Source organism: Nelumbo nucifera, chromosome 8 (assembly GCF_055504915.1).
Source record: "Nelumbo nucifera cultivar China Antique chromosome 8, China Antique-T2T, whole genome shotgun sequence".
Lineage (NCBI taxonomy): Eukaryota > Viridiplantae > Streptophyta > Magnoliopsida > Proteales > Nelumbonaceae > Nelumbo > Nelumbo nucifera.
In genome coordinates this window covers 12869966-12886840 of record NC_142656.1, presented here as the reverse complement: position 1 = coordinate 12886840, position 16875 = coordinate 12869966, and the positions used below count along the sequence as shown (strand labels likewise).

Sequence of the window (16875 nt, the reverse complement as noted above, 5' to 3'; positions counted from 1 at the left end):
TAAAACGTGTCAATCTAGTATCTACCATTAACTAGTAGTTAACCAGCCGCTAAGTAGCATTTGAAAAAACACAAATGCCCTTCGAGTGTTATCTAATTTTCTTTATAAATCATCTAAATGTTGACAAAAAATTAACAATCCCAAATCCGTGCCTCTTCTATTCAAGAAAGTTAGGGTCACTAGAATACCCACTAAGACTAGGAATGGTAACAGGGTAGATTTGAGGCGAGGCACCCCCTCCCCATCCCTACCCCGTAGTCAAGATACTTTGCCCCGTCCCCAGTGGTGGGGTAAGTTCAGGGCAGGGCATCCTCTCCCTATCAAAGACAGGGAATCCCCAAATTTTTCTTGCTCCAAGGCAACTACTTAAAAATTATCTATTTTGTGGATAATTTACACATAGAATATAGGAATTGGGGGGTATTTTAGGAATTGAATTATAATACTTTGGGGATACTTCAAAAATGGAATTATAAGATTCTAGGATTTTCAGAATTTAGGAATAATTTAGAGATATTTTATTAATTTACCTTCGGGGTTAGGGAATTATATACAAAATCCGTCCCCGCCCTGTCCCTGTTTAGGGTCAAGGAAAACCCACCCCATTCGGGATAGGGCAAGGCCCCAGTTTTACGGAGAAATTGCCATCCCTAAGTGAGACATAACCCCAACTTTCTTGCATAGAAGAGGTAAGGATTTGGAATTGTTAATTTTTTGTCAACGTTTGGATGGTTTATAAAAAAAAATTAGGTGACACTCAAAGGGCATTTGCATCTTTTCCAAATACCACTTAACGGCTGGTTAATAACTAGTTAACGGTAGGTACTGGATTGACACGTTTTGAAAGTCCGATTACTGAATTGCCACATTTTAAAACTTGAGGACCAAAATGACACTAGACCCAAAGTACAAAATAATTGAGAATTTTTTCAAAAATCAATTACATCACTCAATCAAATACTTCAAAATTAAACTAGCCACACATCAATGAACAAAACCCCCCATAAAAAACTGCATCTTGTTTTAGCAAAATCCCAACCCCCCTAATTTTATTTTACAATTGTTATTGAGAGAGAGAGAAAGAAGGCATGTGTAGTCCTAATCAGAACATTGTAAGCACTCATTCAATGAGCATTTAGAAAAAATTTTGACACCTGTTTCTTAAAATACCCCTAATTTTCCCTTGAAAAAGATTATAAACAACTTTTAACACTTGTCAGAATATTTATCGAAGAGCTCATTGAACGTAGTTACTATATGTTGTGCTTATTAGTAGTTTACCAATTACCGCTTTACCTTTGTTGGGTGTCAACGGCTTTTAAATGAATTCATTATTTGGAAAACCAAACATCAGAATAAAATTCCAAAAAACCTTTCACATCTTTCAACAAAAAATGTTATGTTCTTCAAGATGTTCGGTTTCTCAAAGCGCCAAACGGTTAAAGGTATTATAGCATGCAGGGTATTAACAGTGGTTGGTGATAAGAAGCTCAGTAGAATTAGGTAGAATTTAATCCTACTTAAAAATCAGAAAAAGGAGAAAAAAAGAATGATGCCAGATCACACCATTCCGTTGCAAGTGATTAATGGTCCAAGTCTTCAATTTATCTTGTACATGCAAGTAACGAGAAAAAAAATGTTTTCATCATCCTTTCTCTTGCAATTTTGTCAAATCTCATGCGGTCAATCTTTTGAAAATTGTTACCTTAGTCATGAGGTCTCCTCTGCTTTAAATTGTCTGTTCCTCTGGGAAAAAGAGCAGAGAAGATCAAATCAACAAGAAAAATGCCCATTTGTGATTTGTGTTATGTTAGCTTCAGTTTGAGAGTACAATTCTCTTCGTTCTGTAGATGAAAGATTTCAGTTCTGGGTCTTGGTGCGTCGTTGTTCAGTAGAAGAAACAGAGATACCCGGTTTGCTTTTTTCTGGGTTTCTCGGACTTTTTATGTAAGGAAGGCAAGAGGACGACTGCTCTGGATTTTCGCTGCTTGTTTCAGCTTTGGTGAATACAAATGGACAACAGTGATATCTATAGAGTTGCGAGTCTACGTCGAAGTCGAAATGGTTCATGGAGGAATGCAACTGAGGATGTCTTCTCAAGGTCGTCCTACGATGAAGACGATGAAGAAGCACTGAAGTGGGCTGCCATTGAGAAACTGCCAACTTATGATCGCATAAGAAAAGGAATACTGACAGGACTCGATGGAGAGCACAAGGAAATTGATATTAAGAATCTCGGGCTTCAAGACAGAAGGAACCTGATAGAGAGACTGATCAGAGTGGCAGAGGAGGACAACGAGAAGTTCTTACTCAAGCTCAAGGACCGAATGGAGCGGTACGCTTCTGACTGGTTTTTGCTTTACTTATTTCTACTAGAGATATTGAATTCTTGGATCATGGATGTTTGATTTCTTTATGTTCTTCATGCTTTTGTTGATGGACTACTGATGGGTTTCTTCTTCCCTTCCTTCTGCTAGAGTTGGAATTGAAAACCCAACAATAGAAGTCCGGTTTGAGCAACTAAACATTGGTGCAGAAGCCTACATCGGTAGCAGAGCTTTACCTACAATCCTGAACTTCTCCATGAACATGCTGGAGGTAACATGCAAAAGAACAACTAATTAAAAATGAAACAATTGATCATTTATGCATCTTCAGTTGAATCACAACAAATACTTCTACTGATCTTTTTTTTTTCCTGTTTGCAAAGACGTTCTTGAACTCTGTCCGCATTTTCCCAAGTAGAAAGAGACCAATATCAATTCTTCATGATCTTAGTGGAATAATCAAACCTGGAAGGTAATGATTCAAATCCTGTAACCAAGTTCAGGTTCAAATCCATTTGTTCTCCCGTCAGTAGTATACAACTCTATATGTCTAATTCATCTGTCAATTTTGCAGAATGACTCTGCTTTTAGGCCCGCCGGGCTCCGGAAAGACCACTTTACTTCTAGCTTTGTCAGGAAAGCTTGACTCGGAACTGAAGGTGGAGAAATGGAACTTCCTAAGTGTTTCTTAAGATTCCTGCGACCTTCAAGAATTACTTAATGTAGTTTTGACAGTTTGAGTTTGATTTATGTAAAACTCCAGGTATCTGGAAAGATAACATTTAATGATCATGGCTTGGATGAATTTGTCCCACAGAGGACTGCTGCTTATATTAGTCAGTATGATCTCCACATTGGGGAAATGACTGTGAGAGAAACCTTGGCTTTCTCTGCTAGATGCCAAGGTGTTGGTACCCGCTATGGTAAGTTGAGAAACTATTATCAGCTGAGAGAATTAGCAAAAATTTAAGGAGCTTGAAACACTACTCTTTGTTTTGTGGGAAAATTCTGCAGATATGTTGACAGAACTTTCAAGAAGAGAGAAGGCGGCAAATATTAAGCCAGACCCAGATATTGATGTATACATGAAGGTAAAAATCATGATTTTACTCTTTCTATACAGATGATGATGATGATTAATAAATTATTTTTATTTTTTTAAGTAAACTTATCCCACCAAGTGTACAATAGGAACAAAACTTGTCTCATTTCTCATTTGATTTTGTCTTGATCCTTCTGTAGAATCTAATTAAATTCTGATATGGATCACTTTGAAGTTTGTGAATATTATTTTCAGTTCTTGGAGTTTGAGCTTGTTCTGTTTCCCTTAATTTCATCTTCCCTTGTTTGGACAGGCATCATCTCTAGAAGGACAGAAGGAAAATGTTATTACAGACTACATTCTAAAGGTATTTTGTGATGACAATAATCTATTTGTGCAATATCAATGTTATTTGGTTTTCTCATTCTGGAGACATTGATTAATTTAATGATTTCTCTCTCGTATTCCCTGAAAATTTGTAGATTTTGGGACTGGAAATTTGTGCTGATACCATGGTGGGGAATGAAATGATAAGGGGTATCTCAGGTGGACAAAGGAAGCGTGTCACCACTGGTAGAACAAATTAAAACTTCTTGGCCTGTTATTATTCATATGCTTTGACTTGAGTAGATCTAACTGTGGACTAAATCTTCATGGCTATGGTTGATATATATAGGTGAGATGCTCGTAGGACCCGCTAAAGCATTGTTTATGGATGAGATATCAACGGGCCTGGATAGCTCAACAACTTTTCAGATTGTGAATTCCCTCAAGCAGTCAACTCACATCCTTGGCGGGACTACACTAATTGCTCTCCTTCAGCCAGCACCAGAAACTTATGATCTCTTTGATGACATTATTCTCCTCTCAGAAGGGCAGATCGTGTACCAGGGTCCTCGCGAAAATGTGCTCGAGTTCTTTGAATCAATGGGTTTCAAATGCCCTGAGAGGAAAGGAGTTGCAGATTTCTTGCAGGAAGTAAGTTTCATTAACCGATCCATCTAGCTTATTGATTTTCTCAAGTAGTGTTGAAACTTGGTACAGTTCACTTTGTTTAAAATAGATAAAGTAGTGTGATCTTTTTTGTCCATATTTAGGTAACATCGAGAAAAGATCAGCAACAATACTGGACCAACAAGGATGTGCCATACTTCTATGTCTCTGTCAAGGAGTTTGCAGATGCATTCCAGTCTTTCCATGTGGGACGGAAATTGGGAGATGAGCTCAGTGTTTCCTTTGACAGGAGGAAGAGCCACCCTGCTGCTTTAACAACTTCGAAATATGGTATTAGCAAGAAAGAATTGCTGAAGGCTTGCTTCTCAAGAGAATGGCTGCTAATGAAAAGGAACTCATTTGTTTACATTTTCAAAATGATGCAAGTGAGTAGTATAATTCAAGTGGGATGATTTTATTTACTTGATTCAGTTATTGAATAATTTGTTGCCCCTCCAGTCAAACTTGTATTCAACTTAACACATTTTTGGGCACCGAATCCTGACATAACTTATTCCATGTTCATCCTGATTCACAGCTTATTGTTGTTGGGCTTATTGCGATGACTGTCCTCCTGCGAACCAAGATGAAACACGGCACCATAGATGATGGGAACGTTTACATGGGTGCTTTGTTCTTCGCACTTGTTACTCTTATGTTCAATGGTTTCGCTGAAATCTCAATGACTGTGGCAAAGCTTCCTGTCTTCTACAAGCAAAGAGACCTTCGTTTCTATCCTTCTTGGGCATATGCACTGCCTACATGGATACTCAAGATTCCCATATCATTTGTGGAAGTTGCCATCTGGGTTGCTATGACTTATTATGTCATTGGCTTTGATCCAAACATTCAAAGGTGACTGAAGCTGCCAACTTACCATTCCTTTGTTTGTGCTTTCTTTCTAACTGACCAGTGGGGAACCTTCTTGCTACAGGATGTTTAGGCATTATCTTCTACTATTATTGATTAACCAGATGGCTTCTGGACTATTCCGGGTAGTCGCCTCACTGGGGAGAGACATGGTTGTTTCAAGTACATTTGGATCCTTTGTGTTGCTTATAGTGCTAGCTCTTGGTGGATTTGTCCTTTCACGAGGTATAATTGGTCATCTTTGCCATTGACAAGTAGAGAGGTAGACATCTTTAAACTGGGATAAATTGCACAGAAATACTTGAACCTTCTTGTCTATCTTGCAGAGGATATAAAGAAATGGTGGATTTGGGGCTACTGGAGCTCACCTTTGACATATGCTCAGAATGCAGTTGCTGTTAATGAATTTCTTGGGCACAGTTGGAGCCATGTAAGCATCTCATTGTCAAATAAGAACAAAATCTCTTATATTCGAGAAGGTATACCACCTTGTTGATTTTGACTTGTGGCATAGGTTCTTCCCAATTCAAGTGAACCCTTGGGCATTCAAGTCTTGAAGTCTCGTGGAAATTTTACCAGTTCATCCTGGTTTTGGATCGGTGCAGGAGCATTGATTGGATATGTACTTTTGTTCAATGGAATTTTCACTCTAGCTCTGGCATACCTCAACCGTGAGTGGCCTCTGTTTCTATTGTCACACACGTTCAATTTTCAAAACATTTTTACTTCAAAATTCCTATGCTTAAGCTTGATAAGTTGTCAACAGCAATTGGGAAATCTCAAGTAGTTCTAACCGAAGAGGCCTTGAAAGAAAAGCACGCTAACAGAACTGGAGAAATTGGTGATGCTGAACCATCACCTAGGGGAAAGAGATCTTCTTCCCGATCAACAGAAAGAGGTAAATCTCATCTACCAGTTTTTCCATCATCATTATCTAAGCCTTGTCCCAATATCTACCAGTTTTCCCATTGTGTATCAAATTAGATGCTTATTTCCAGGTCTACAAATCAGAAAAAACAGTACCAAGTCAAGATCTTCTGGAATAGAAGCCAGTTTTGATGGTAGTCAGAACAAGAAAGGAATGGTTCTTCCTTTTGTTCCATTTTCTCTCACCTTTGATAATATTAGATACTCTGTAGACATGCCACAGGTAACCTCTTGTTACTAAAATGGAATATGAATTTCTGTGTCCAAAAAATTCATTCTTTGTACTCTTTGTAGTTCCGGAAAAGAAAATTAATAACTTATTAAACTGAATCTACAGGAAATGAAAGACCAAGGTGTTCTTGAAGATCGGTTAGTGCTTCTCAATGGTGTAAGTGGATCCTTCAGGCCAGGAGTCCTCACTGCTCTAATGGGTACCAGTGGTGCGGGTAAGACTACTCTAATGGATGTATTGGCAGGAAGGAAAACAGGCGGATATATAGAGGGAAGTATCACTATTTCCGGTTATCCAAAGAAGCAGGAAACATTTGCTCGTATTTCAGGATATTGTGAACAGAATGACATCCACTCTCCATATGTTACAGTGTACGAGTCTCTTCTCTATTCTGCCTGGCTTCGTTTACCTCCTGAAGTTGACTCTGCTACTAGGGAGGTTAGTTCTGCAGAACTTTCTTTTACAGGCTGTTTTAGGCAATTCAGGTTTCAAACTCACTGGTAAAAAGATAAATGTTTGCAGATGTTTGTCGATGAGGTCATGGAGCTTGTAGAGCTAACGTCACTTAGGGGATCACTAGTTGGATTGCCTGGTGTCAATGGTCTCTCAACTGAGCAACGCAAGAGGCTGACAATAGCAGTTGAGCTTGTTGCTAATCCCTCGATAATATTCATGGATGAGCCCACCTCTGGACTTGATGCCAGAGCAGCTGCAATTGTGATGAGAACGGTAAGGAACACTGTGGACACAGGAAGAACTGTGGTCTGCACCATCCACCAGCCTAGCATTGACATATTTGAATCTTTTGATGAGGTGAGTGATTGTTAAGATTAAGGAACTCAAATACTGGATATCTTTTTCTTCCAAATACAAGGTATTGAATTCTTTAATATGTGGTTACAGCTCTTCCTTATGAAGCGAGGAGGAGAAGAAATATATGTTGGGCCACTAGGGTGCCACTCATGTCATCTGATCAAATATTTTGAGGTGAGGCATTCTGATCTTTAGGATCATTCTTTCCTTCGTGGAGTAATGGTACAATTTTCCTCATTGGTTTGAATTTTATTTATGTTCAGGGTATCGATGGAGTTCCTAAGATAAAAGATGGTTATAACCCTGCAACATGGATGTTGGAGGTGACTACTGCGGCACAAGAAGAGATTCTGGGAATCAAATTTGCTGAACTTTACAAGAATTCAGATCTCTTCCAGTGGGTTGAATGATACATGCTCTCTTGCCAATGCTTAAAAGAACAAAACTTTGTCTCTTTCTTACCAATCTGTGAAAATCTTTTGTAGGAGAAACAAGGCTTTGATTGAAGAGCTTAGCAAGCCTCCTCCTGGTTCAAAAGATCTTCTTTTCCCGACTAAGTATTCCCAACCCTTCTTCACACAATGCAAAGCATGCCTCTGGAAGCAGCACATGTCCTACTGGAGGAATCCAGCATATACTGCAGTCCGACTTCTTTTTACCAGTTTCATTGCTTTGATGTTTGGTACAATGTTCTGGAGACTCGGGTCTAAAACGTAAGACCATTCCTATATCTGCAAATATTCCATTTGACACGGCCAAACAGGTGTTTTGCTAAACTTGAATGCATTAATATGATGGCATATTTTGCAGAACTAGGCGACAAGATCTGTTCAATGCAATGGGTTCCATGTATGCTGCAGTTCTCTTCATTGGTATTCAAAATGCTTCATCTGTGCAGCCAGTTGTGGCTGTAGAACGTACAGTGTTCTACAGAGAAAGGGCTGCTGGGATGTATTCTGCTTTACCATATGCATTTGCACAAGTAAGCACATCCTGTGGTAGCATGAACTGAAGTTTCAGGAGTCAATATAGTAAATCGACTCACTCTGAAAGAATTAATACATTAGAAGATTGTGTTTTATATTGGTCTCATGACACAACTTCCACCTTATGACACCATAACTGTGTTGCATTTTCAGGTTGTAATTGAGATTCCACATATCCTCATTCAGGCTCTAATCTACGGTGTGTTAGTTTATGCTATGATCGATTTTGATTGGACAGCTAAGAAGTTTTTCTGGTACCTGTTCTATATGTACTTCACATTCCTATACTTCACATATTATGGGATGATGGCAGTGGGTTTGACACCCAACCACGCCTTTGCCGCTATTGTTTCCTCTGCTTTCTACTCAATATGGAATCTCTTTGCCGGGTTCATCATTCCACGAACTGTAAGTTCCAATCCATATCCAATACTTCATGAGATTTTCTTTACTTGAGATACTGAAGAGGTTATTGCTTTCTTTTAATGTTTTTATCACAGAGAATTCCTGTATGGTGGAGATGGTACTACTGGTCTTGTCCAGTTGCATGGACCTTGTATGGACTAGTTGCTTCACAGTTTGGAGAGATCGAGACTGAAATGGACACTGGTGTTACGGTGAAGAACTTCTTGGAGAGTTACTTTGGGTTTAAAAATGATTCTCTGGGGTGGATTTCTGCAGGGATCATTGGCTTTACAGTACTCTTTGCATTTGTATTTGCCTTCTCAATTAAGGCACTTAACTTCCAAAGAAGATGAAGCTCTCAGTTCTCTAAATCACCCACCAGTGTGCATCAATGGCAGCATATGTAGCGCAAAGATCTAGAGTATGCATGTAGTAGGGCTCATGCTCATATGTCCGTCACTAACAGTCGGTGACCATGTCATGACTGGATGTATGTGCCTTTCCCTTCCTGGGTTTCCGTGTGGAGGATTTTGAATCTTTTGCTGTGTCAAACTAGATTATATTATAAATGGCGTCAAGTTATCTGTAGTCTGTTAGTCAAATAATCATGTTAATATCGAAACCATTATCATTATAGTTACTGCTATCTTGGTGAACACACAATCAATGTACAACACCTGTCCCACAGTTGGGACTTTTTTTTTTCGCTACTAAAATGAGAATTAATTCATAAAAGCAGAACTAATGCAAGTATGTCCTTGAAAAATACAAGCATTCCGTTCCATCCATAAGAAGTAGAGCACAAATATGAATACCTGCATCTGCAACAATTGAAGCTCTCACTAAATTTTTTTAAATTAATGGAATCAAGTAAACCCATAAACCAAGACCTCAGGGAATTAAATTGACTTCACAAAAAATCTCTCATTTCTTTCCCTAACCCACATCCAGCTATCTTCCTATACATGTGCCCAAGATAATCCAGTCCGCAAAATGGTGTCTTGAATCTCTTGTGTCACAAGTATTTATTTTTTTACAACTGGGCCCAAATTGATCCCTCCCCTGTTAAGATCCTCCATCCAACCTCTTGCATAACAGTGCATCATTGACATACTTTAATCTCCGAATACCCAAACCTCCAGCATGCCAAGATAGACAGTGCCAACACAGAAATGAATCCAAAAACATCACATCAACTCCTCATGTGCCCATGCTTCATTAGGGTCACAAAGGGAGTGCTGCGACCATGGTCATGGTCCCAGCAGATGTAAACTTAGTCCAAGTAACACTCCCTAACAGCTAACTCTGTGTTTGGTTAAAGGTAGAGAAGGCAATACAAGCCTAAATGTAACACCACCCATGTAAGGCCACTTGGGATATACTGTTGGCACAGTTATGTAATCAATCATGAGTGGACATGTCACTGTTCTGTATGCATGAAACCCATATGTCAGAGACAAATATCGAGAGTTCAGATAATTAACACGTTTTAAAGTTCGAGTATTCAACTGAGATTAGCCCAAACCCGCAGCTTAACTTTAATGGCTTGTGGATTAAAAGCCCATATGCCTGGCTTGACCCACTTAAAAGAGGGCTCAAGACAAATATCAAGCCAGTACTGGTAGGCAGCTCAAAAGATTCTCTTACTTAAAATCCAGAACGGCTCGGCCCAAAATCTTCCTTAGCAATTGGCAGGCCCAAGACATGATTCCGCGCGTGTGGATAATAATATTGTCAAACACCATAGGAATAGAATCTTGCTATCAATATGACGAAAATGCCCTTCCTGGTTTGTGTGACAATAATGACACGCCCATATCCTCCTCTCTAGTTCTTCCTGCATGGCTTCTCTTCCTCTTCCAACCACACCAAATCCACATTTCTCTCGCTCTAGATATACCCAAACCAGGAAATCGATAAATGTCACAACAACCCATCTCCCCAATTTCCAGAATAATGAGCAAAGATTTCCAATTTCCTACAAATCTTACTTCCACCACATATCTTCTCTCTGCAAAGAAGGTCAACTTCCTGAAGCTTTGGCAATTCTTACTGAAATGGAACTTGAAGGTTTCCAAATTGGACCGGAAATTTATGGAGAACTCCTTCAAGGCTGCGTGTATGAGCGAGCTCTGTTCACAGGTCAGCAAATTCACGCTCGAATCCTTAAGAATGGTGATTTCTTCTCCAGCAATGAGTACATTGAAACCAAGTTGGTGATTTTCTATGCAAAATGTGATCTTCCAGAAGTTGCTACTGAATTGTTTCAAAGGCTTCGCAAACAAAACGTTTTTTCTTGGGCTGCCATGATTGGGTTGTATTGTAGGATAGGCTGTAATGAAGAAGCTTTGCTGGGCGTCTGTGAAATGCATGAAAATGGATATTTTCCAGATAATTATGTTGTGCCAAATGCTCTGAAAGCTTGTTCTGCTCTGCAGTTGGTTAAGTTTGGAAAAGGGGTTCACGGTTATGTTATAAAGATGGGTTTTGATTGCTGCGTCTTTGTTGCGAGCAGTCTAGTAGATATGTATGGAAAATGCGGGGTCTTGGAAGACGCAAGGAAGGTCTTCAATTTAATGCCTGAGAGGAACGTCGTTGCTTGGAATTCAATGATCGTAGGTTATGTACAAAATGGGCTGAATGAGGAAACAATGGAGGTCTTTTATAATATGCGAGTGGAAGGCATTGAACCAACTAGAGTCACCATTGCTAGCTTCCTTTCGGCAGCAGCAAATTTAGATGCTATTGAAGAGGGTAGACAAGTCCATGCTATTGCAGTTTTGAGCGGATTAGAGTTAGATAACATTTTGGGTACTTCTTTCATAAACTTCTATGCAAAAGTTGGTAAGATTGAAGATGCCGAGCTTATTTTCAGTAGGATGAATGAGAGAGATGTGGTAACTTGGAATTTGCTTATTTCGAGCTATGTGCAAGATGGGCAGGTAGAAACCGCCCTTGATATCTGCCACCAAATGAGATCAGAAAATCTTCGATTTGACTCAGTTACTTTAGCATCTATTTTGTCTGCTTTTGCTGATTCTAGCAATATAAAGCTTGGTAAAGTGGGGCACTGTTATTGTATTAAAAACAATTTTGTTTCTGATGTGGTTGTTTCTAGTAGCATCATAAATATGTATGCAAAGTGTGGGAAGATTGAATATGCCAGACGGGTTTTCAACACCTCAATGCAGAGTGATCTTGTGCTCTGGAATACCCTAATTGCTGCTTATGCAGAGTTAGGTCTAAGTGGCGAGGCCTTGAAATTGTTTTATCAGATGCAACTAGAGGGTGTCCCCCCAAATTTGATATCATGGAATTCTGTGATTTTGGGATTTCTGAAAAATAGCCAGGTTAATGAGGCCAGAGACTTGTTCTTGCAGATGCAGTCTGCTGGTGTCCAACCCAACTTGATCACTTGGACCACTCTTATCAATGGTTTAGCCCAAAATGGATATGGGTACGAGGCTATCCTACTTTTCCAGAAAATGCAAGCAGCTGGCATCCAACCCAATGTTGTCAGCATTGTCTGTGTGCTCTCAGCTTGCACAACTATAGCATCTTTACTCTATGGAAGAACCATTCACGGTTATGTCATGAGGCATGAGATTTCAACATCTCCTTCAATTGTAACTTCCCTAGTAGACATGTATGCTAAATGTGGAAGTATAGATCTAGCTAAGAAGGTGTTTGATTCAATTTTGAACAAGGAGCTGCCTTGCTATAATGCAATGATACTTGGACATGCACTACATGGTCAACCAGCAGGAGCTTTTGCATTCTTTGAAGAGATGAAGAAAGAAAAGATACAACCAGATGGTATCACTTTCACTGGTCTCCTATCAGCATGTAGCCATGCTGGCTTAGTGGATAAAGGTTTTGAGGTATTTACTGAAATGTTCTCAAAATACCATGTGATGCCAAGTAAGGAGCATTATGGTTGTTTGGTTACTCTCCTTTCTCGGTGTGGAAGTCTGGAAGGAGCTCTTAGGTTCATCCTCACAATGCCAATTGAACCTGATGCGCACATATTAGGATCACTTCTTGCTGCTTGTAGAGAACACAATGAGACTGATCTGGGAAAATATTTGTCTGAACACCTTTTCAAATTAGAACCAGATAATTCGGGGAATTATATAGCAGTTTCAAACATATATGCTTCAACAGGAAAGTGGGATGAGGTATCACAATTGAGGGATTTGATGAAGCAGAAAGGACTAAGAAAGGATCCTGGGTGCAGCTGGATTCAAATTGGAGAAGAACTCCATGTGTTTGTTGCAGGTGATGGATCACACCCGCAAACTGAGGTAATTTACCACATGTTGTCTGGATTGGAGAGGGAAATGAGATTTATGGGATATGTAACCGCGGATGGTAATATCAAATATCCTGCTTCTAAAAGCATAACCTGATTACTTTTATTGGATATATTGAGAGCTCCCTGTTGAGATATTAACCGAGATGTAACTTACTGCCATAGAATGAGTCTAATTCAGTTGATGGTCTTGTCTGCATGGAGAAAAACCGATGTAGGGCCAACAAGAAGCTCATGAAGTATCCACAAAGTTTTGTTGATGTGGATATGATGCACATTGCTGCCCTTTCACATCTAAAAGACATTGAAACTACACGAGTGCATAGTGATCAGTAGGGAACAGTGTTAGATATCTAACCAAACTCCAAAGAAGAACAGAAGCAAGTTTTGGCATTGGGATTTCGTTAGTCAAGATGGGTCAATTATCACATCTTGGAGATTAGTGCCACTATGAAACATAGCCACCAAGAACAGATACATTTTGAATTATGACATAACTCCATTTGGGTTGGAAAATCTCTGCTCAAACTTTTCTTGAGAAATGGATTGCACTAAACTACAGTTGAGTACTTGGTGAGATAACATTTTCAGTGATTGTCATTGTTGCTTTACATGACCACTGAACCCAGATTTGGGTCTCAGATATGGGAGGCATCCATTTTTATTATTTATGTAATTGGCATAGAAGGAAATACATATACTAACCTAGCTTCATTGCTTTTTGAGTAGATTCTTTTCCTGTTGCTGTAATGGTAAAACATGGGTTGAGTCTAGAGTGGTTACTTTGTGCAAAAAAATGCCAAAGGTTAGGTCCATATCCAGTCAACCCTTCCCAAGACCCTGCATGGCCGGAACCAAGGGTAATGGCCTTTTTTTGTCGGTATTTGTAACAATTAATTTTCTGAATTTATCAAGCAAGTTTTTTGCTTCCTAATGTCCATATAGTTCTCACTAACATCAAGACTACAGAAACCTCATGGCAGATTCTCCTCATCATTTTTTCATCTTGGAGAAAACTCTCTCCTTGACAATGTATAGAGGAATCCCTGTCCGCCCTTTCAATAACCTTTTCGCACTTGAACCCTACCCACAATCCAACACAAAACTTTCCACTGTACCCCTTTCCAAAGTGAATTTATATCTTATACTGTTTATTGGTGCAAAGTGTATCATTTGCCACAATGCTGCCATTTACTCTCCCACCTGGAATCAAGCTCCAACTGCTGTGCCAGGTAAGTTTAATACATATTGGGCAATAAACTTACCTAGCACAATTTCCTTTATGATGTTCTGCATGCCTCTTATGAAATTCTTGGTTGCTTTGACTACGAGAAAAAGATGGTTACTGTGATTGACTCTTCCGAACACAGATTAATCATTCATTAGAACACCTTGTTGAGAAAAAGATGCCTCTTAGTTGTTTACTGGGAAGTTGAGTATCCTTGTTAAGCTTTTATCTGTGACAAGTGGCAACCATTCATTAGAACACCTTGTCCATTCAAAGCAACTGGTTATTGATCAGTTTTTTGTAGTAGAAATGATGTTATCAGGTTTAATAGAAGTGATCATCCCATAACATGCTCCTCCTAATGAGAAATTAAAAATCCTTATTTTCTTTTATTACATCAGGTAACTAGCAATCAAGGTCGAAAAGTACTTTATTAGCCAGAGTTTTTTTTTTCTTTTTCTTTTTCTTTTGAGTAACAAGGAAAAACTCAGCCACTGGATGGCCCTGGTATTGGGGTGATAAAATAAATTCCATATAGAACATGTAACGGGAAAGCCTAGGTTTGGGGGGGTACTAAGCCTGATTTTTTTTTTCTTTTTGGATGAAAATATGTTTTGGACCTTCATAAATCATAAATCGAAATTGGCCTTTGTTCAGCCTGCTACTGGATGGTCTCCAAGATCAGAATGATCAGAGCCTGATATATGCTTGATATAGGATCTATAACAGAACTTTATTATCCATTTTCCGAACAAATTCAGCAAAAACACCTAGTAATCTGATAGGTGGGTTCCAGTGTTCCACTGAAAGATGGAGTTTGATGTGATAATCTTAAAATGTGACATGTGATTAGTTATGGGGGACTCGGAACCAGTCATGTTCTGTAGCCTGATTGCCAAGTTGATGTGCAAGCGTCTCTTTTGGTGGCCCTTCTTTTGTAGACATATGTGTATTCAGTAAACCTTCCAAAAGAAACACTTCAAGCTATCCTATTAAACAAGTATATATAAACTTGGCCTACCAAAAAGAATAAATTTATGTATAGGCATCCTAGCATACACGAGTTTTATTTCATCTTAATACTTGAAAACCATGGATTTGTTTGAACTATATATTGGTACTTGATCATGCTTGGCTTTCTCATGCATTGTTTCTCCCTATAATTTTCTCAGAAGTGTAAGAATATCATGATTTACAATTGTATCTTCCTTCTTTTTGTCTATGATTACTTGGACTGCAGTCCACATCTCTTTGGTTGTAATGCTTTGTTCTGGGTCATCATCACTGTCTTCTCTTTCACTATCTTTTCCATCTACCATTACAAGAAACTTCTTGGCCATCTAGAATCCTACCAAAAAAAACAAAGTAAAGATGATGGGGAGTAAGAAGGAATACATACTGTGCCAGCATAGCCAAACAAAGGGCTTTATGCAAACTTAGAGATCCATAGAAATCTCTTATTTTCTCTTTAATCTTCAATAAATTATTCTTGGTCCTGTTTGAACTCTCATACATCCTTCTTCTCCACAATTTTCTTAGACTTGCAATATTTTATATTTTTCTTTTCTATTTTTCTATGTCTATGACTTTATAAACTACTGTTAGTGTCTCTTTAGTTTGGTTGTTATCAATGGTTGTCCATTCTCATTAGTCTTCTTTTTGATAATTGAAGTCTTCATTTATGAATATTTCTCCACTTATCTGATTAAAATGCATATGGTACTTCTGGTAGCATTTGTAATCCACATCCTTGTTGGGATGCACGTGAACGTAAAGTCCCGCGTTGAAAAGAAATAAGAATTCAAAGGATTTATATACAAGGAACGGCCTACAACCTAATGGGTTAAGTTTTTGGATTAAAGGTAGTATGCAACTTTGCTGTATGTGTCCTACACTTGTGTGCGTCTAATGGATGATCATCACTATGCTTACACAATAAACATTAATTATATCATATAATTTGCTCCCAAAAACCTTTTGATCACCTTATTTCTATTTCTTTTCTGATTGTTTTGGTGCAAGAAGTATAAGGCGGAAAAGAAGTAATTCATTGAATATTTGCTCAAGGCGCATCATTTTCGTGTCGGTGTCGGGATCTTCTCATTTAGAAGCTTGTACTTGATATAATTCAGTAGGTATCTGTCTAAACCCACCATCAACCCCAAAGAGGAGACAGAATCATAGAAATAAATGATTATTAAGTTGAAAAGAGAGAGAGAGAACTTTAATTGATAGAGATGTGAAGTTCTCTGGAATTACAAAAAAAGAGGGTTCTTCACCAAATTTGATCAAACATCACAAAGTTACAACATATTGCGCTTTGAGACTATTTTATATTTGAAGGGTTCTTTTAACCTTCAAAATGAAGTAACCAAGCTTCACTCATTTTGGTTCCATGAGGGGTTGAGGAGAATAGGTTAAATTGGAGATCAGATTATCATCTCTCCATGATAAGTACGAGAGATATTCCTAATGCGTGTTGAGATGTGCATGTGAATTTCTCCATAACAAGCATGAGAGATGTTCTCAATACACGCATGTGCCAATCTGATATCATTAAATTGAGCTATAAAATATCATGCCAAATATACTAGAATGAGAGAAAAAAATGCTCTTGTATGTGTGCGTGTGTACTAATAATTGAATACTTGTGATTGGGGGGCCGGTAAAATAATCCATGGAACCTGCCAAAGTAGGCCATTCCTGCTTTCGCCTTATCCCATGCATGGAACCTGTCAAA

At 38.7% G+C, this 16875-nt stretch overlaps 2 protein-coding genes across 2 annotated transcripts; both read left to right on the top strand.

Moving 5' to 3' along the window:
• The first annotated feature begins 1760 nt into the window (after nt 1-1760).
• Nucleotides 1761-9183, top strand: LOC104592319 (ABC transporter G family member 39-like). Its single transcript, XM_010251626.3, has 24 exons — nt 1761-2335; nt 2478-2598; nt 2711-2799; nt 2902-2986; nt 3091-3250; nt 3342-3418; nt 3683-3736; nt 3852-3942; nt 4046-4347; nt 4467-4748; nt 4901-5217; nt 5297-5457; nt 5559-5662; nt 5747-5903; nt 5999-6130; nt 6231-6382; nt 6497-6829; nt 6914-7204; nt 7295-7378; nt 7468-7601; nt 7690-7917; nt 8015-8186; nt 8344-8598; nt 8691-9183. The coding sequence occupies exons 1-24, from the start codon at nt 2013-2015 to the stop codon at nt 8946-8948; spliced, it is 4362 nt and encodes a 1453-aa protein (XP_010249928.1). The 5' UTR covers nt 1761-2012; the 3' UTR covers nt 8949-9183.
• Nucleotides 9184-10419: 1236 nt separating this feature from the next.
• On the top strand, nt 10420-13611 carry CRR21 (Tetratricopeptide repeat (TPR)-like superfamily protein). The gene has a single exon (XM_010251624.2). The coding sequence runs from the start codon at nt 10437-10439 to the stop codon at nt 13002-13004; it is 2568 nt and encodes an 855-aa protein (XP_010249926.1). The 5' UTR covers nt 10420-10436; the 3' UTR covers nt 13005-13611.
• Nucleotides 13612-16875: the final 3264 nt, after the last annotated feature.